Source organism: Phytophthora parasitica (assembly GCF_000247585.1).
Source record: "Phytophthora parasitica INRA-310 unplaced genomic scaffold supercont2.19, whole genome shotgun sequence".
Classification (NCBI taxonomy): domain Eukaryota; phylum Oomycota; class Peronosporomycetes; order Peronosporales; family Peronosporaceae; genus Phytophthora; species Phytophthora nicotianae.
The window spans coordinates 235,854-253,355 of NW_008649005.1; the positions used below are offsets into that span (position 1 = coordinate 235,854).

General features: G+C 52.4%; 10 protein-coding genes across 12 annotated transcripts; 4 read left to right on the forward strand and 6 right to left on the reverse strand.

Moving 5' to 3' along the window:
• Positions 1 to 40: 40 nt before the first annotated feature.
• PPTG_10241 (ribosome-associated GTPase EngA) lies at positions 41 to 2,082 on the forward strand. Its single transcript, XM_008904896.1, has 3 exons — positions 41 to 794; positions 860 to 960; positions 1,028 to 2,082. The coding sequence occupies exons 1-3, from the start codon at positions 102 to 104 to the stop codon at positions 1,920 to 1,922; spliced, it is 1,689 nt and encodes a 562-aa protein (XP_008903144.1). The 5' UTR covers positions 41 to 101; the 3' UTR covers positions 1,923 to 2,082.
• Positions 1,938 to 2,456, reverse strand: PPTG_10242 (hypothetical protein). The gene is made up of 2 exons (XM_008904897.1): positions 2,203 to 2,456; positions 1,938 to 2,134 (listed from the first exon to the last, which is right to left on the reverse strand). Exons 1-2 carry the CDS (start codon positions 2,371 to 2,373, stop codon positions 2,051 to 2,053), a joined length of 255 nt encoding a protein of 84 aa, XP_008903145.1. The 5' UTR covers positions 2,374 to 2,456; the 3' UTR covers positions 1,938 to 2,050.
• A 126-nt stretch (positions 2,457 to 2,582) lies between these two features.
• Positions 2,583 to 3,563, reverse strand: PPTG_10243 (hypothetical protein). The gene is made up of 2 exons (XM_008904898.1): positions 2,973 to 3,563; positions 2,583 to 2,891 (listed from the first exon to the last, which is right to left on the reverse strand). The coding sequence occupies exons 1-2, from the start codon at positions 3,141 to 3,143 to the stop codon at positions 2,808 to 2,810; spliced, it is 255 nt and encodes an 84-aa protein (XP_008903146.1). The 5' UTR covers positions 3,144 to 3,563; the 3' UTR covers positions 2,583 to 2,807.
• Positions 3,326 to 4,953, forward strand: PPTG_10244 (hypothetical protein). Its single transcript, XM_008904899.1, has one exon. The coding sequence runs from the start codon at positions 3,390 to 3,392 to the stop codon at positions 4,917 to 4,919; it is 1,530 nt and encodes a 509-aa protein (XP_008903147.1). The 5' UTR covers positions 3,326 to 3,389; the 3' UTR covers positions 4,920 to 4,953.
• PPTG_10245 lies at positions 4,900 to 7,341 on the reverse strand. 2 transcript variants are annotated; one of them, XM_008904900.1, is made up of 6 exons: positions 7,190 to 7,341; positions 6,839 to 7,122; positions 6,679 to 6,772; positions 5,611 to 6,612; positions 5,376 to 5,549; positions 4,900 to 5,301 (listed from the first exon to the last, which is right to left on the reverse strand). In XM_008904900.1, the coding sequence occupies exons 1-6, from the start codon at positions 7,274 to 7,276 to the stop codon at positions 4,945 to 4,947; spliced, it is 1,998 nt and encodes a 665-aa protein (XP_008903148.1). In that variant the 5' UTR covers positions 7,277 to 7,341; the 3' UTR covers positions 4,900 to 4,944. The 2 variants fall into 2 exon arrangements, with proteins under 2 accessions (XP_008903148.1, XP_008903149.1); XM_008904901.1 differs by having other exon boundaries at positions 4,945 to 5,301; positions 6,679 to 7,122.
• A 27-nt stretch (positions 7,342 to 7,368) lies between these two features.
• Positions 7,369 to 9,991, reverse strand: PPTG_10246 (hypothetical protein). The gene has a single exon (XM_008904902.1). The coding sequence runs from the start codon at positions 9,904 to 9,906 to the stop codon at positions 7,504 to 7,506; it is 2,403 nt and encodes an 800-aa protein (XP_008903150.1). The 5' UTR covers positions 9,907 to 9,991; the 3' UTR covers positions 7,369 to 7,503.
• A 606-nt stretch (positions 9,992 to 10,597) lies between these two features.
• On the reverse strand, positions 10,598 to 12,757 carry PPTG_10247. Of its 2 annotated transcripts, XM_008904903.1 has the most exons (5): positions 12,221 to 12,757; positions 12,096 to 12,156; positions 11,810 to 12,017; positions 11,547 to 11,743; positions 10,598 to 11,474 (listed from the first exon to the last, which is right to left on the reverse strand). In XM_008904903.1, the coding sequence occupies exons 1-5, from the start codon at positions 12,257 to 12,259 to the stop codon at positions 10,972 to 10,974; spliced, it is 1,008 nt and encodes a 335-aa protein (XP_008903151.1). In that variant the 5' UTR covers positions 12,260 to 12,757; the 3' UTR covers positions 10,598 to 10,971. The 2 variants fall into 2 exon arrangements, with proteins under 2 accessions (XP_008903151.1, XP_008903152.1); XM_008904904.1 differs by having other exon boundaries at positions 12,096 to 12,757.
• Positions 12,758 to 13,068: 311 nt separating this feature from the next.
• On the forward strand, positions 13,069 to 15,492 carry PPTG_10248 (hypothetical protein). The gene is made up of 2 exons (XM_008904905.1): positions 13,069 to 14,022; positions 14,088 to 15,492. Exons 1-2 carry the CDS (start codon positions 13,181 to 13,183, stop codon positions 15,277 to 15,279), a joined length of 2,034 nt encoding a protein of 677 aa, XP_008903153.1. The 5' UTR covers positions 13,069 to 13,180; the 3' UTR covers positions 15,280 to 15,492.
• On the reverse strand, positions 15,228 to 16,869 carry PPTG_10249 (UDP-3-O-[3-hydroxymyristoyl] glucosamine N-acyltransferase). Its single transcript, XM_008904906.1, has 5 exons — positions 16,246 to 16,869; positions 15,898 to 16,139; positions 15,757 to 15,829; positions 15,483 to 15,684; positions 15,228 to 15,415 (listed from the first exon to the last, which is right to left on the reverse strand). The coding sequence occupies exons 1-5, from the start codon at positions 16,435 to 16,437 to the stop codon at positions 15,333 to 15,335; spliced, it is 792 nt and encodes a 263-aa protein (XP_008903154.1). The 5' UTR covers positions 16,438 to 16,869; the 3' UTR covers positions 15,228 to 15,332.
• PPTG_10250 (hypothetical protein) lies at positions 16,766 to 17,469 on the forward strand (the record flags this gene model as incomplete). The annotated part of the gene is made up of 2 exons (XM_008904907.1): positions 16,766 to 17,077; positions 17,110 to 17,469. 2 exons carry the CDS (start codon positions 16,766 to 16,768, stop codon positions 17,467 to 17,469), a joined length of 672 nt encoding a protein of 223 aa, XP_008903155.1.
• Between the last annotated feature and the right edge of the window lie 33 nt (positions 17,470 to 17,502).

The window sequence follows — 17,502 nt, forward strand, 5'->3', positions numbered from 1 at the left end:
CGTTGGAGCGGTTTTTACAGAATAAAAGTTTTTTAGCCATCGTTAATATATGCCAATCACGTCGCTGCTCCAACTGCAGACACACTCACCACACATCGACCATGCTGCGGAGTCTGGTGCAGCGCTCGTCGCGCGCGTCTACGGGGCTATTGCGGCCCGTGCGCTGCTTCTCGTCTGTAGTAAATGAAACAGAGACCCGGAGTTTCCTAGAGGATCATCCACGTCTGCGCATCGCGCTCGTGGGTCGAACTAACGTGGGTAAGAGCACGCTCTTTAACCGGCTGACCAAGACCAGGTCGGCTATTGTGCACAATGTGCCTGGTACTACGCGTGATCGGCGCTACAAGCGTGCTACGGTAGCAGGACTAGAATTAGATGTGGTGGACACCGGAGGACTGGAAGACACGCCCTCTGGGACCCTGGAGGAAGGAATGCTCGAGCAGACCAGACTCGCCGTGCACGAGGCGGACCTCGTCTTCTTCCTGGTGGACGGACGCCAAGGCATTACGCCGGTAGATAAACATTTCGCTAGATGGCTGCGCAAAGAGAACCCTCGGGCGCCAATCCATTTGGTGGCTAACAAACTGGAAGGAGACCCGGAACGCTGGGAGGACGAGCTCAATGACTGCTACCAGTTGGGCATGGGAGGAGCCATCCCGTTGTCAGCGGAGCACGGAGAAGGCATCACGCTGCTGTTGGACGAGATCATTCCGGTGTATGAGAAGTTTGAAAAGGACAAGCAGGATAAGGAGGCGAAGCTGAAGGAACAGGAGGGAGAACAAGACGAGGACGACGTACGTGTCCTGCTCCTGTTGAAAAAGAGATGAAAATGCTGACAGAGTTGTTTGTTACCGTGCAGCCGCGTACGATCAAGCTTGCAATTGTGGGACGTCCCAATGTCGGCAAGTCCACGCTGCTCAACAAGATTGTCCGCAACGACCGCGTGCTAACGGGCCCCGAGTACGTTTTAATGAATACTCAACGCTTGTAAAAAAGCTAATGTAGATATGCTTATTGTCAATGCTAGGCCAGGTGTGACGCGCGATTCCGTGGAGGTGCCGTGGACATTCCACGGTCGTCCCATTAAGCTCGTGGATACTGCAGGTATCCGACGCTACAGCAAGCGTGACCATAACGACCAGATCGAGAACTTGTCGGTGCGCGATTCCTTCCGTGCAATTGACTCGGCTCAAGTCGTGGTGGTGGTCGTGGATATGAGTGAGCCGAAGCTCATCCACATGGATCTGACCATCGCTCAGCGTGTGATCGAAGAGGGTCGTGCACTGGTGCTTGCGGCCAACAAGAGCGACCTGGCCGGTGCCAGCGTTGACTTCGAGATGCAGAGAATTCAGAACGAACTGCATGACTCGCTTGCCCAAGTGCGTGGTGTTCCTGTTGTACCCATCTCTGCACTCACAGGCAATGGGATCAAGAAACTCGTACCGGAAGTGCTGAAGGCGTATGAGAAATGGGACCTTCGTGTCACTACCGGCCGTCTGAACCGATGGCTGAAGGCTATGGCTCGACACCACCCGCCTCCGACGGTCAAGGGCAAGACGCTGAACGTCAAGTACGCGACACAGGTCAAGTCTCGTCCGCCTACATTCGCTGTGTTCGTAAGCAACCCGTCCGAGGTGCCCGAGTCGTATCAGAGGTTTTTGCTGAGCCAGCTTCGCGAGGAATTCGACATGGTGGGCGTGCCAGCTCGTCTGCTGCTACGTGGCAACAAGGAGAATCCATTCGAGAAGCGCAAGAAGTTCCAGCAGCGCACCAGTAGCGTGCTGTACGGCAAGCAGCGTCAGACGCAGAAAGCTACCGACGCATCAACTGCTGATGCGAAGAAAGACAAGAAGCCAGGCTTGACCAGGAAGCAGAAGACTGGACACTTTACTCCTCGCCGCTTCAAGGGAAAGAAGAAGTAAGCACCGACAGATAGATAGAGCTACCCATACACAGTATACATTGCATCGAGCACATGTATTTCAGAATGGCTCACAGCACTTACACTACTTCTCTATCACTACAAGTGCCATGTGGATCCCACGCTGTATTAAATGTGGCCGGGGAAGCACTGCTCCAGAGTAAAGCCCTTGGATTCGTGCTTGCTCTGGTAGTGGTCGTTCAACTGCGTTTTCTGTAGGTCAAAGACACGAATAGGTCAACATACATGTACGCTACAGTTGCTGGTCGAGGTGTACGTACGCTGGCAGTGATGAGGAACGTGGTCATGCAGATTTTGCACTTGAGCCCAGTGCGGTCCGCCTCCATCTTGGCCTTGGACTCGGCGTGGTTCTTGTTCTTCGCCTCCTTCATCTTCTTGGCATTGTTGCGCTCGCGCTTGGCCGCCGATTTCTGTCCATTGCCGCCGCCCATAATGATACTGTAGCTAAGAGTCTTGGGTCCTACGAGGCAACTTGGAGAATGATACAGGGACTGGCTGGGGGCGTCGTAACAGCGGGAAACGACCACGCACGTGTGGAAAACAACTGCATAAACATGCTCGTTGTGTTTGAGTAGGCAATCGGCATCGATCGAGCCTCTTGGTCGTAACTCATTCGAGCATTGGAAGTCTCTACAAGAACAAGTTGAAGCAAAAAACGATGTTCATTCTTTCATTATTGGTAAGACGGGTTGCAGCGCACAACGGAGCAGATCCATCTATCGTCTCCTGCTCCTTGTACTGCACTGCAAAACACTGCGCTGATAGATCTCGCTACAGAGGATCTAGCAGCGACTGGCGTCCGTCGCTTTGCTTGATAATGTATGTAAAGATGAAGGAGGTCACCCACAGCCGTCAGCGAGCCTCGTTAAACCTTGCCGGGGAAGCATTGCTCGATAGTGAAGCCCTTGGACGAGTGTTTGCTCTCGAAGTGGTCGTTCAGCTGCGACCTCTGTTCGTCAAGTATCACGTAACACAGATCAAAAGGGTAAGTATCTGTAACAAGGGTCTGATGGCGCTAACGGGAACGTACGCTGGCCGTAATGAGAAACGTCGTCATGCAGATCTTGCACTTAATGCCGTTCTTGTCGGCCTCCATCTTGGCCTTGGACTCAGCGTGGTTCTTCTGCTTGGCCTCCTTCATCTTCTTAGCATTGTTGCGCTCACGCTTGGTCGCAGACTTCTGTCCGTTGCCGCCGCCCATGCTGCTAGACTGTCGAGAAAAGTGCTGATGGTCGAGAGAGGCTAAAATGGAATTTGTCTGGATGGTTGGTGATGTTCAGGGTAGAATACATCACTTGGATAAAGTATTGCGCAGAATTAGAGTGCACCCAAATATTGATGCAATCATTACAGTACATCTACTTTGTGTCCATTTTGTGACGGACCAGTTTTTGAGTACCGTTGAAAAGGCGTAAGACGAGATGGTTACACCGTATTGTCCAAGGTTATGCCGTTGATGCTGTGCTCCTGTTCCTGTGGGCTTCACAGCGACGAGCGAAGACTTCATACAATTACCGCACAACCCAGTGAAGCCCGTGACACTGCTGCAAAATCTGTGTACACCCAGGACGATGTTGAAGACGAGGAGGAGGGGGTTACATTGAGCTCTCGCTCTAGTGGCGAGAATTACGAAAATGATGTTGCAATTGAGCAAGAGGAGGCAGAGGCAGCCATCACAACGCTGCAGCTGCAAGTTCGTGCACTTCGCAAGTATAAGAGCAACTATGAACTGCTGTGCGGCCAGCTGAGCGAGCTGAACACTCAGATCGGCCTCCAGCTGCAACGCCACGAGGCAGATGTAGCCGCTTTACAAGCTTCAATTGCCGATCTTCAGACCGAGAAAATCGCTCTGGAAGCCCAAGTATTGGAGTCACAACAGGCTCTAGCAGTGCAGCGAGACGCAGTCAAACAAGACCGAGAATACTCAGATAACGTCCATCGACAGCTCAGCACGGCAGCGGAACTGCTTAAAGCTACGGAAAAGCGGTTAGAGCAGCAGGAAGAACATTTCACAGCTGAAATGGAGCGGTTAAGAACACAACTTGCTAACAAGGATAACGAGCGAACCAAATTTCAAGGTAGAGCTAAAGAACTGGAGGAGGAACTCGAAACACTGCAAGAACGGGAGAATGCAGCCAAAGAGCAAGAGGTTATGCGGCGGCGACGTGAGAAGGGTAAGCTCAAGAAAGCATTAATGGCACATAAAGCAAAACTCCGATCGCTAAGTGATGAGCTCGAGGCACAGCGTTCAGCTCTCCGTGCGGCCAAGAAACAACTCGGACACGTGCAGGCAGACAACGATGCCCTGCGCAAGCAACTGACCAACGTGAAGCGTGACGGAGCTCATTTGTCCGATATCATCGACAGCCAACGTGTTGAGCACGAATCCTACACCGATGAACTCATGCAGACCAAGAAGGCGAAAAAGCAGCTAGCAAAACGCGTGCGAGCACTCTCTCAAGACAGAGAGCAACTTCAGAATGAGCTGGCAGATGCCAAAGAAGAACTCGTGCACAAGAACAGCGAGCTCGAGAGTTTTCGGGATGAGATAAAGACTTTACGTGTTAAGCTACAGAAAACATCGCAAGCGCTTAATGAGGTTGAAAGCAGCAACGAAAAACTGGTGAAACAGATCGAAAAGCTGCAGAAAATGGAGACTGAGCGGTGCGCCAAAGCCAAGACGGAGGAGCAAGCTCATCTAGCAAGTCGAGACCACAAATACCGCAATGAGTTAATACGTATGCGTGAGCTTCTTGTAGACAACCAACAGCGTTCTACCGAATCGTCTAAAGATGTCCAGAAGCTGCGTCGAGAACTACTGAGTGTTCAAAAGCTGCTGCATGGCTGCAACCAAGAGCGACATGCAGTAGATCAATGGGCCGAAGTATTGCGAAACAGCTTCAAAGCCGAAGAGGTTCCAAAGAGCACCATCCTGGAAAAACTACGAGCCTTAAAAACTTCAAGTAACGGTGGCTAGTGTCTTAAACATTTAAAGCTATTCTTCACTTCTCTTTCGATCTGCTTTTCTTCCTGCTAACTGAGGCAGGAGGTTTTGTTAGAGCTTCGTAGCGGGTCTTCAGCTTGTCAAACTCCTGTCGTAGGAAGTCGTTCTCTTCTTGAAGCTCCCGTAGTTGTTGGCTCATCGCATTCACATCCGTACCGGTAGTGCTGGATTGAGCCGTAGATTGTCGATGCTGCTCGAGTTCAGCGATGCGCTCGTCCTTTTCCCGCACGGTCTCTCGAAATGTTTTGCAAAGTGTCTCCATTTCGTGTTTGAGTTGTTGCTGTTGTTGCTCCATTATAACTGCAGATGGAGGAGGGGGGCCCCCGCTTGGCAATGGGATTCTACTAGGCCGCCGCTGCAAATTCGAACACTTTAAGTTTATCAAACATTATCAAGTGGCAAGTAAAAAAAACGCTGATATGAACTCACCGGAAGACGCGAAACGCTTTCATCTCCGATAGGTGGCAACGACGGAGATGGCGGCGTAGCTTGCAGTAGATCAGAGCTGCTGTGCGATTCCTGCAGGCTTCGTAGCTGTTTATCCTTATCTTCGACTTGCGCTTTCAAGCTGCGAACTACCTCAGTCAGGCGCTCCTTTTCCACCTAATTTTGCATAACAAGTAAGCGAATAAAGGACAGATCTAAACACCTTGAAAAAACTCACGGCTATTGCGCGGTACTGTGAAATCTCGCTTGGCTGTGGCATTGCACCAGTTGATCTGTCACCGCCTCTGCTTTTGTGTTCAGCGACGATTTTGCGGAGTCTTTCCAGCTCAACCCGCTCGTCTTGGCTGGTACATTTGGAGCTGTCTGCAGTCCGAGCGCGTCTCGCATCATGCAACTTCGTCTTCCACGTCTCCAGTTGGCGTTGAAGAGCGTCAACAAGGGCGTCGTCGGTGCGTGATTTATCCACCAATACCTGGAACTTGTCACGTGTTTCATGCTTTTCTCGATCAAGAATCTGTGCGCGTGCCTTGAGTGCGTCGTAGTTTCGAGTTAAACGGTGGAGACGCTCCTGTAGTTCATCACGTTGAGTTGTGAGCTGGTCCAACAGTTTCTGTCGGTGCATTTGCTGACCGGACAGATCTTGCTGTGCACGTTGATCAACATCCAGTACGTTTCCTAAATCATGTGGATCCGGTGAAGTGGTTCCAGGTCTCATGGTAGCGAGTCGAGTCTGCAGCTTTTTCACTTTAGTTTTGAGCATGATAATCTGCTGGGCGCGGCCACGTCGACTTGCTCCGCTAGCGGCGTTGTCTGTATTTCCAACAATTTCTTCAAGTGGCACGTCTTCTCCAACCTCTCGCACCAATGCACGTTGAGTTTTTTTGAGTTCCTGTTGCAACGCAGTGTTTTTCGACTTTAGTTCGTCAACGAGTTTCTTCAACGATCCACCGTCACTGTTGGTATCACTGGACGGGGACTCGGGTAGCTGAGGTTGGTTAACTGCACCATTGTTATTGGCCTTTTCTGCGGCAACTCGAGCCTGGAAACGCTGCAACTTCAGCTTAAGTGTGTCAACCTCTTCCTCAAGCTGTTTATTGGCTGCTTGAAGTGCTTGGGACTGCTTGGTTGCATCCATTGCTAGTTGTTTTTCACGCTGTAACTGACGCTTTAAAGACCGCAGAGTCTTAGCCTGATGGACGATCTTCACGTCTCGAACATCCTGAAGATAAACGCAACAACTTTAAAAAAAAAAAGCATGAGAATTATAGATACAAACCAGACTTACATGATCAAGGTTGTCTTTCTCAAGCAGAATGTCTTGAACTGCGTCGACGTCTAGTCCTGGCACTGGTGCTTGTGCCTCTAGCTGGATCTGCAGGCTGTTTATTGGTATTAAAGAAAAATCTTTGATCGAAGTATTATTGGGGTTGCCGTGAGAATCTTACGCTTTCACTTGTTGCCGAAGGTCACGTATTTCCGAAGTCAACGTCGTGTCGGCATTTGTTAGTTCCTGGATCTCTTGCACACGGTCCCACTGAATTTCGCCCTGGAAAAGTTTCTGCTGTTCTCCAGTGTTCTCGTCATGATTGTCCTCGTCATTGTTGTTGCTGCTTCCACTCGTGTACTGCTTCTTGCTTAGCGAGCTCTGAAATAAAGATTCAATCGCTGGCTCGTCGTCAGAGCTACTGCTGTCGTCGTCATCATCGAATTGAGGAACAACCAGTGGTGCCTAGCACCATAATCACCATTCAACTTAAATAAAAGTCCTGAAATGCCGCTCAACGCGCTCTACCAACCTGTTGAGGTGGCATCCCTTGTCGTCTCAGGGTGACGTCAATCAACTTTTTGCCATCGGGACGCACTTGGGTGCTCTCCACTTCCATCGCAGCCTTTGGTTTTCCCAGACGTCTCCAAATACGCCACGCAACCGCCGAATTTGCTGTTTTTTTCGAGTGAAAATGAAAAAAGCAACAAATTCCAAAGCACAAAATGGCAACTTTGCAGGTTTTCATTTCGCAAACAGTAAATAGTCAACACAATTGCACAACATATTTACAACAAAAACCGACGACTTGGAAACAAAATCCTCGAAATCCACCATTCATCCGCGCTATCGTGTCTGTTTCCGTTGCTGTTCCTTCGCCTCAATGGTAAAATTTGCCAGTCCTTCGATAATTTCACTGGTTTTACGGTTCAGGACTGGTTCTTTACGCGATACAGGAGCCACTGCGGCCGATGTGGCGCGCGCCGTTCGCCCAGGTACTGCGTTCAATGCAGAAATGGTGGCAGTTTCTCGACGTACACGTGCCACGCGATCAGTGACTTGTCGAAGACCGGAGATCAGATCCTTCTGCTTGAAAAACAGTCGCAGACTTCGCATGCGGCTTGCATCCACCGTCATTTCGCCGAATCCGCGCACCTCCACCTTGGAGCCATCGCCCTTTACGCCTCTGTACTTGCCTGTGAACGGACCCCAATGACGCCATGAGAAGTAGCATTGAGGTGGCTGGGTAAAGACATCTAACACCTCCATTGGGAAGCCGTCCGGGAAGGCTTCGGCCAGTTCAGCTCGAGGGTCTTGGCTTTCGTCACTGTCTCCGTGAGTCGCGTCAGCATCACCGAGATACAGCAGTCCTAGCATGTCGTTCTCGAGGATTGACGAGCCAAGCACCTGAATCCCGTCGTTCACTTGCAAGTAAAAGCTCTCCTGAACCACACTGCGCCACTGATCGTAGCGAGCTTTATGCTTGGCCTCCATAATGAAAGTCTGGCAGCATTCCTCCACGTACGAAGCGAGCGGTGTCGTGTCTGGTTCACGCATCCGACCCCTCACGTACGCCAAATCCGTGAGCACATACTCTGGAATACCATAACGCCATTCGATGGCTTCACCATTTCTAGGGCTCTGCATCACACGCGATGGCAGCTTAGCACCTTTTGCAACAAGTGCGTCCAGTTCTTGTTGGGCCTTTGCCATCCTGGATGCCGACGCTGTAAGTGAAGACCCGGCTACAGGCACAAAGAGAAGCACATTGCCGTTGCTGCTCTGCGATTGCCCCGATGTCGTTGACGAGCTCGATGTTACCGAGTCCATCCGATGCAGTCGTGAAGGATGTGAGGCGGGATGATCCACCTGTTCTGACGTCGATGTCGGAGAGTTTCCTGCTTGGGAAGAAGGTGTCGAGACGGCTGTGGCCTCATCGTCTTCAGTACGCGGTTTGCTTTGAAGTTTGCCACCTGCATATACGCGTGGCATCTTTGCATTCGACGTCGACGTAGGCCTCGTTGTCACTGGCTCACTGTCTTCGCTAGTTTCATCGATAACCAGTACAACTTCGCCTGTCACGTTCTCAACGTCCGTATCGCTGTGATCACTACTCGATTTCTCTAAAACAGGGATAGAGTCCGCTCCACGAAGAGCATCGTGCTCGCCCAAAGACAGCAACATCCTCTTATCCATCGCAGACCCTAATTTGCTGGTGGGTCTGCTGCCTTCTCGCTTGGTAACCTGCACCTCTTGCAGCGCTTCGAGCCACTGCGTCGCCTTGTCACTGCTCTCGGCTGCAAGGCGTAGTGTAATGCACTTAGAAGCTGACCCGATCATGACCGTGAACACCTTGTCTGACTGATTACTTCCTCCTTCCTCGGACAATCCATCAGCACGCAACACGGTGCCCACCAGCACTGGACTCAGTCCACTGGCCTTAGCGACAGCATCTCCACCGTGGGGATCCAACGGATGTCCGGACGCCAACCACAGACTGAACGACGTCTCGTCTTTACAAGAATACAGCTCCGGTCGACAACGCGCTACGAAATAATAGCGTTTGTCCGTCACCTTGAGCAGACCGCGCTTGATCATCAAGTAGCCGCTGTGGCGTACATCCACCGCCACTTCTGGCTTCTGCGTACTGACGGAGAGGAAACTGGCATTGGAGCTGATAGATCCGCCATGTCTGGACCGAGTACGGCGTCCCATGCTGCTGTTGCTGTTTTGACTGTGGCTACTGGACGAAGAAGTCGACATGCAGATGACTTGGTCGTCAGTGAGACCGCTATTGGACCGCAACGCCGCGGCTGCCGCTGCCTTGTTCGCTCGGGAGTTGGAATGTGCTCTAGCCAGCCTCTGTTGCTGCTGTGGACTGTCGACTTGAGTCATATTGGGCGCAGACGCTGTTCGACCTTGTGGCTTCACCTTGCGCTGCTCCAAAGGCGGCGAATTGACGAATGAAGGCGGTACGACGTCTGCATTATCAGAAGGATGGGCGGGCGCCGCGGCTAGAGCCGCCAACGCATTGCAACTGCCAGTTTTGCTGTTGATTCCGCGATTCTTGCGCCAGTTGTCGTCACGGCGACGCTCAGCAGTCGTCGGTTGGTCACTTGGCGCTCTTGCGTGTCTGGTGTCGTCCTTGACGGCCTCTTCGAAGCGGAAGCTGCGCTCCGTCTCGTCGACGAGGTCGTCGTCTCTCCTGCTGGCGCGGCGGCCACGCAGTCGATGTGCCAGCGCCTTCATGTTGCGAGCAGGAGTGAAGGTCGCTCGATTTGCGTGCGGGCAAATGTGCAGTGGCTTGTTGCCCTCTGCGGAATGCGGTTTGTCGACTTGTAAACTGACAAGGGATGCGCAACATCTGGAAAGGTCCTACCCTTCATTGCAATGTGGCAATTTTTCCATGTAAAGTTGACTTGACACATGTACATGGCAAAAAGGTCGTCTTCTTTCGCGCCCACACGTTCGCAGCATTGCGTTCTTGTCCACACAACGCGGAGCCCATGTTTTCCAGGGGCACCTAGATGCGTTTCTCTCTCTCTCTCTCTATCCGCGTTTTTGCTGTCCAGTGGGAGTAACCTTCATTGGTAGTACGACGACTGGCCTGAGCACCGGAGCTCCACGACTTCAAGATACCGAAACCGGCCAGGCGTCATTTAAGAATGCCAGGCAGAACGTTGTTGTACCGGGAGGTTCCATCGAGTCTCTATTAGTGTTGGGTCTAAGGTCCTTGGGTTGGTGTCGCTCCGAAAGCAGAGAGCCGATCGCTGCGCCTCGGAAGCTCCGCACGACTGTATCCGAGCTCTTCAGAAATGGGGCGAACGAATGTATGACCAAGCTCGACGGCACAAATTGGGGCAAATCCGTAGTGTTCGAGATAACAGCGAGTTGCGTGACTTGCTCGTTTCGGGGGTGAAGACAGTTCTAAGACGTCTTTGTCACTTATCACCTGTACTTCCAAGCCCTTTGTAAATGAAGACGCGGGTGATCCTCGCGCGATCTCTTACTTGCTACATTATTATTTTTTTAACACAGCATTCACTTTTGCTATGTTTGTTCCAGCTCAAATGAAATCATGCTGAATCTTAGATTACCATCCTCTGTGAACGAATCAATACGGACGCCAAGTTTCCTTGAGTTCGCGGTGTCAAGTTGAACATTGCAGCTCACGGCGCCACCTTCGCTCAAGTCACAACAACGCCACATTCGACAAGCGCGCATCGAAACTGTGTGCCAGAGCCAGCTATCGCATGGTGTATTCTTGTCAATACAGCAAAAAAAAATTAGCATCACACATGCTTGGATAGATCACTACGCCGCAGCCTTCTGCGCAAGTGCAGGTTTCGCCGGCTGTCGCATCATCAGCAAGATAAGCGCCAGCAGTTTTTCGTACGTGACAAGAGAGATCGCCGCGGTCAGCACCGTTTGCAGCAGCTTGGCCTGAAGTCCAGCAAAGTAACCGGCCAATCCTCTGTCGGCGTAGATCTGGGCGAGGCAGTCTGTCAACCCCTCGACTTCTGCTTCTACCGACTTTGAGGTTTTCTGCTTCACGCGCATACGTGACTGCGCAACTTGCAGCGGGTACGTCACAACAGTCGTGAACGACTTGGCCAACGCACCAAGCACGAAGATGTCGAATGCGGAGAGCGCGGCTCCAGCGGGGCCTGTGGCGTGACGTTTCTTCTGAAGCGCGATCTTCATGCGCTCATAACTGACATAGTGAATGACTGGGTTGGACACCAGCACCAGCGATGCCAGCGTGCCGTTCCAAAGCGAGAAACAGCCTTCGTTTGCGGTGACTTTGCGCACACAATCTAAATCATAGGCAACACGTCAGCTCGAGCAGCTAGCAAGGAATATGTGAAGAGGAGATTCATGCCGCGTACCAAGTACGCCTGAGTATTTTGCGGCATCTCTCGACTTGAGACGCATGTTGGCAACCCATAGCGGCGCACAAATGTACACGTTGATAACACCGGCAAGGCACGAAAGCACAAGGTTCTGCACAGGCGTAATGTTGCCGCTCATCTGTCGATTCTGCTGTTGCAGTCGCTTCAGCAATTGCGTCTTTAAGCCATTGTAGCTGCATCAACAGGGTGATCTACCCGTCAGCTTATTAATTAACCACCGTCCGGCACAGTCGACTTACCAGAAAAAGTAGACGAAGTTCGACCCTCCGAGAGCGACCTGCGTTGACACGTGACCCTGATAAACCTTCCACTTCTTCTCCTTGAGGATTTCCACAACTTGCGTCCAGAAGTTCCTCGATGCGCGCTTTGTCGGGGCTTTAGACTTGGTCACGTCTGTTTCGTCGCTCTGCTGCTCAACCTTATCTTCTTCAGGCTCCCTGGCCTCCACTGCAAGTGATAGCAACACAACGTATACCCATGTCAGCGGTCTATCTCACTCGTCAATATCAATTGCACGGCACCAACCTTGCATGATGGTCTTGATCTGGTCCAGCGGATATAGCAGCGCCATGGCAAGCATGCCACCCTGCAACAGCAGCATAATGTCAGCTGCGCCATCACCACGAGCATTCAAGACAAGTAGCACGCACTGCGCTGCCTGCGATGCCGTGCGCGAGCGTCTCCATCATGTCGGTGTCGAATGGGGATTGTGAAGTGGTGCCGCCAAGCTTCAAGCTCGATTTTGACGTATGCACAGACGCTGCCAATAGACGGACACTGGCAGCAGGTCGATGCTACCAGTGCAAGTAGTGGATCCTTCTTAGGTGCGAGTCATCAGGGGCATCAAACTCGACGCGTTGCAGTAACGTGTTGCAGTGCGACGTGCGACCACGCAGAAGCGGTGGAGATCAGCTTCTCATCGACCGACGGCCTGTCAGACCAGCTCGAAGTGATCCCGTCCGAGTCGGACTCCGATGGGGTCACTTCGAGCTGGTCTGATGGCCCACCAGTGGTCGGACCGACGTGCTAGCACCTCGAGTGGCAACTTACACTAACCAGAGGGCTGCAGACTGAAGCTGCCACGCTTGCCAGTCGATAGTCGGTCTCCATGGGAAGCGCACGTGCTAAACCTCGGTAATGTAAGGTCGCATTCTCGCTATTGCGACGCCTGTGTCGACGGGATGGCGTACTTGATTGATTCCATTGCAACTCGGTGTTACAGCATGGGGCAACCGCGGCAGGACCAGTACACGATAGTATTGTCCAGGTCAAGTCGCCCGACTCGGGCAACTTGAGTTAAGCTTACATGTACTACGTAGTTGGTCAGCCCTCGACCGAGATTTGCAACTCAGATGTACCAATCTTGCACACCAATGCCTCCCGCTCCAAACTTTATAAGAACTGTTGCAATTTCCTAAGGGCTTAATTCCTCCAAATCATGCAGTCTCCCTAAATAAATGCTCCTGGTTTACATCATTACATGTCTTTCGATAGGATGTAGAATCCCTGTCATCTTCGTCAGGCGGGACTCGTGCAGAAGTGCGGCGTTCCTGCCGGTCAGTCTCCATTCACCTCTCTGACGCAGACACCTGTACCAAGCTCCACCGAACATGCTGGGCCGCGTGCTGAAGGAGGTGAAGCTGCCGTTCCCGGACGACTTTTTCCCAGAGATGGCGGTCTCGGGGCAGCTCGCGGACGACTTCCACCACACCGCGACACGACTTCTGAACCAGACACTGGACGCTGAGTCACCCGTCACACGATTCCACCCAAGCCAGCAACCAGACGAGTGGAAACTCATCGGAGATCGCTACGGCTTGCAGCTCTATCGAGAGCGCGGTTTTGCCAAGGGCAATGCAGTCAAGGTGAACGTGCTGGGTCAGATGACTGGCACACTGGAAGACGTGCTGCTAGGTCTCTATGCCACGACCAACGGAGCGCTCAAGACGCAACGCTCCATTATGCACAATGACTATCTCGATGCAGCCGTGTTGCATGTGCTGGACGAGGACCCGTACAGTGAGGATGACACGGGCTTCTCATACCAGTTTGCCGGTCTCAAGTGGCTCGCATGCGCTCCGACGGGCAAGTTGGTGCACAAGCGAGATCTGTGCTGGCACGAGGAGCTTGGACGCACACAAGATGCCAATGGGGACGAAGTGGGCTATCTAGTGATGCATTCTGTGCGGGTGGACGAGTGTCCTCCTTTTGAGCAGCAAGGGCTGACACGGTCGACGGCCGCGGTGTGTTACATCTTTCGTCCGCTCCCGAACAACCGCGTGGCGGTGTACATGAAGGGACAACATGCAGTTGGTGGCAAGTCCAGAAGCTGGAGTGCAGACTCAATCATGGCTGAGTTGTGGCTGGGCGTTGCGAGCGCGCTGGAATGTGCCAAGGCCAAACGACTGTCGAAACTCGTGAGTGACATGGCGATGTTCATCACCAGTGCACAGTACGTTTACTGTTATCATTTCCTTTGGATGTTTGAGCTAGATGCTTACCCTGTTGTGGTTATAGGAGCAAAACGTGCGATATCTGCGACTCGAAGCTCAAGATGCTTAAAACCAACCAGCACTGCAAGATTTGCGGCAAGAACGTGTGCGATCGCTGCCGAATGACCAAGATGATCTATCCGTCTCAGAACACTGGCAACTTCCCGTGTAGTTACTTCTTCTGCAAACCGTGCTTGAGTGATGCAAAGGAAAAACTTTACGGACGTTCCGCAACGCGGATAAGCTTCCACTCGGAGGATTCATCAGGGCGATCTGGATCAAACAGGTCAGGGTCACCACGCTACGCTCGTGCTCCATCAACCGGACGGCCAGGACTATCTATAATGTCATCATCATCTGGCCCCACTCCGGGACGCCAACGAGTGCTATCACATGACCAAGCAGGAGCAGCAGCCTACAATGGACGTAGACTTCATCAGTTAAATCCACGTACCACCTCTACCAGCTATTCTAGTGCTCGTGTTACTACGTCACCGAATCCGCCGATGTCAAGTAACAGAGGCTTCAACCACATCAACGACAATCTCAGCAGTGCCACTGGTGTTCAAACGATGCGAGTATACCAGCCACCGGGCGGTCCATCAATTCGTTCAGTGGAGAATCGCACAGCTACAAGTCGGCCGAGAATTCAACGCACAACAAGTGATTCATTGCGCTGCAATGTAGCGTCAAGAACCTACAGTAATAGCCGTATGCCAGCTCAACGCACTACGGTTCAGATGACTCACAGTGGCAGATACGTAGGGAACCAGTCGATTGACAGTACTTACGATGTCGAAGGAAACGAGACTTATCGCGGCCGCGGTTATATTAGCGATGATAGTGATTTGAGCGAGGAGTCCACGGATGAAGAGGAAGTGCACGGCTATAGCAGTCGGCGACAGCTCATCAACGTGTATGACGCCGATGAAAGCAGCGTGATCGAGATGAGTCGTCCTTCAATATCTGGTAGCGATTCGTCGAGTGAGCCCGAACCTGTGGATGTGTTCGAGAAGGACAAGCTCAAGTACATCAACTCCTTTCGCACCAACGACGCAGGAACGTCCAGCTCAGTCGGCGGTACAACAGTTTCTTCAAATGGCTCAACCGAGCAGGAGAACCTCATGGAGAGACTTATGCAGATCAACATGGCGGCAGAAGCAACGTACCTGATGACCAAGTACAATTCCACCATCCAAGCGAACAATTCTAGATAGGCACACAGATTTCGAGAGATATTATCTCAAACTTGTTTCTTTGTCCACTCAGTTTAGTCCGCAGTTTTCTTGCCTAGGCGCCTCAAATGTGCCATTTGACGGCGATACTCCATGATCGGAACCGCTGGACTTCCACCTACAGCCACGAGACAGTCAGGATCAGACTCCTTTACCCTAATATGTAGTAGTTTAAAAACACATACCGTAGGTGGCATTCGACTCAAGGTTGTTCATGACGCCGCTCTTTGCAGCAATGCGAACGTTGTCACCGATCTTCAAATGCTGTGCCACTCCCACCTGTCCGCCAATGTACACATTATTGCCCAGCGTTGTACTGCCCGCGATGCCTGTCTGCGCTGCGATGACGCAGCCCGTTCCGAGCTGCACGTTGTGGCCAATTTGGATCTGATCGCATGCACACAGGACATCGTCAGACGTCCGAGTGTCAAGAAGGAAGACTCAAGAGTTTCTCCTGACCAGGTTGTCGAGTTTGCAGCCGTTGCCAACCACCGTGTTGCGCCAACTCCCACGGTCGATCGTACAGTTTGCACTTCAAGTGGCAACAACAAGAGGCGTTAGGCTCGCTGAGTTGGACGCTTTCGTCGTTAGAAGACGCACCCGATCTCGACGTGGTCGTGGATCTCCACCCGTAGCTCCTGGGGCTTCTTGGTGTGCTCGCCTTTGGCATCCAGCATGAATCCGAAGCCATCCTGGCCAATACGAGCTCCCGGATGGATGACCACTCTGCTACCAATGGTGCAGTTCTGCAGCGTCACATTGGCACCGATAGTAGTGCCGTCTTCAATAACCACGTCCTCCCCGATGGTGCTAAACTCGCCAATGCGGCAGCCTTTACCGATCTAATGAGCGAGTTACGCGAATGCATACAGTGAATAGTGCAAGTCAATTGCAGTTATGACGTATAATTTGTGAGAACCGACGCGGTTGCACGGAAGTCATTGAAACCTTAGCAGAGGGGTGGATGACCGTAGTGGGGAACGTGTCGCTGCCGCTTGAAGACGATTCAGAGAACGCTCGACCAAATTCAGACGCTCTCTTGGGCAGAAGATTGCCTGCATTCCCTCCACAGTGCATAGCGTGCGATACCATGCTGCCACGAGCGCAGCGGCCAGCAACCGGCGCACGCAAAACCCACATCGATCGCCGAGTTGAAAACTTTCTCGGTATACAAAGTATACCTCTTTAGGGTATACGGTATCAATCCCAGATGGCTACACGTTGCAAACTTTCAAGGGCACTTGCAACAAGATCCCACATTCCCAGTGGTGACACTCAATGCTGGGGGGCTGCGTCGCCAGATGAGCTGAGCCGCGTGGAGGTCTTCACGCATCACAATCCAGATCTCAGCCTGCCAGACAAGCAACTCGAATCTCTCGACGATGGCGTCCAAGATGCTCAAGCTCTTCTCCCCCCCACTCACGCTTGGTGGCAAAAAGAACCCGTGCGATTGCAACACCGAGTGATCATGGCGCCGCTCACGATGTTGCGCACGGGTGAGAGTGGAGTACCTACCGACCTTGTGACCGAATACTACGCGCAACGCAACACTCCCGGCGGGCTCTTGATCGCTGAAGCGACCAATATCAGTCCCACGCTTCGGGTCCCCCGGATTGTATACCCGCGAGCAGATCGAGGGCTGGAAGAAGGTCACGCGCACGGTGCACGAGCGGGAGGGGGAGATCTTCGTGCAGCTGTGGCATGCGGGCGCGACGGCCATACTTTGAACCAACCGAACGGGGAGCAGCCAGTTTCATCATCGACGATCGCGCTGGTCGACGTCAATAGTGTTGCTGTGACTCGTGAAGGCAGCCGTACAGTGTGCCTCGTGCACTGGAGACCCACGAGAACCCGGGCATTGTGGCTGACTACAAACGCGCCGCAGAGTACGCCATTGCGGCAGACTTTGGCGGCGTCGAACTGCACGGTGCCAACGGATACTTACTGGAGCAGTTCTTACAGTGTAAACAACCGCACCGACGAGTATGGCGGCAGCATTGGGAACCACGCCAGACTGACACTCGAGGCGGTCGAAGCTGTGCTGTCCAGTTTGGACTCAAAGTGGCAATCCGAATGTCTCCGTACGGCAACACGTTCGGCTGCACAGATTCGACCCCCGAGGAGACGTACAGCTACCTGATCAAGAAACTGAGTCCGTTTGACTTGGCGTAGCTGCACGTTGTGGAGCGTCGTGGTCTGCACCCG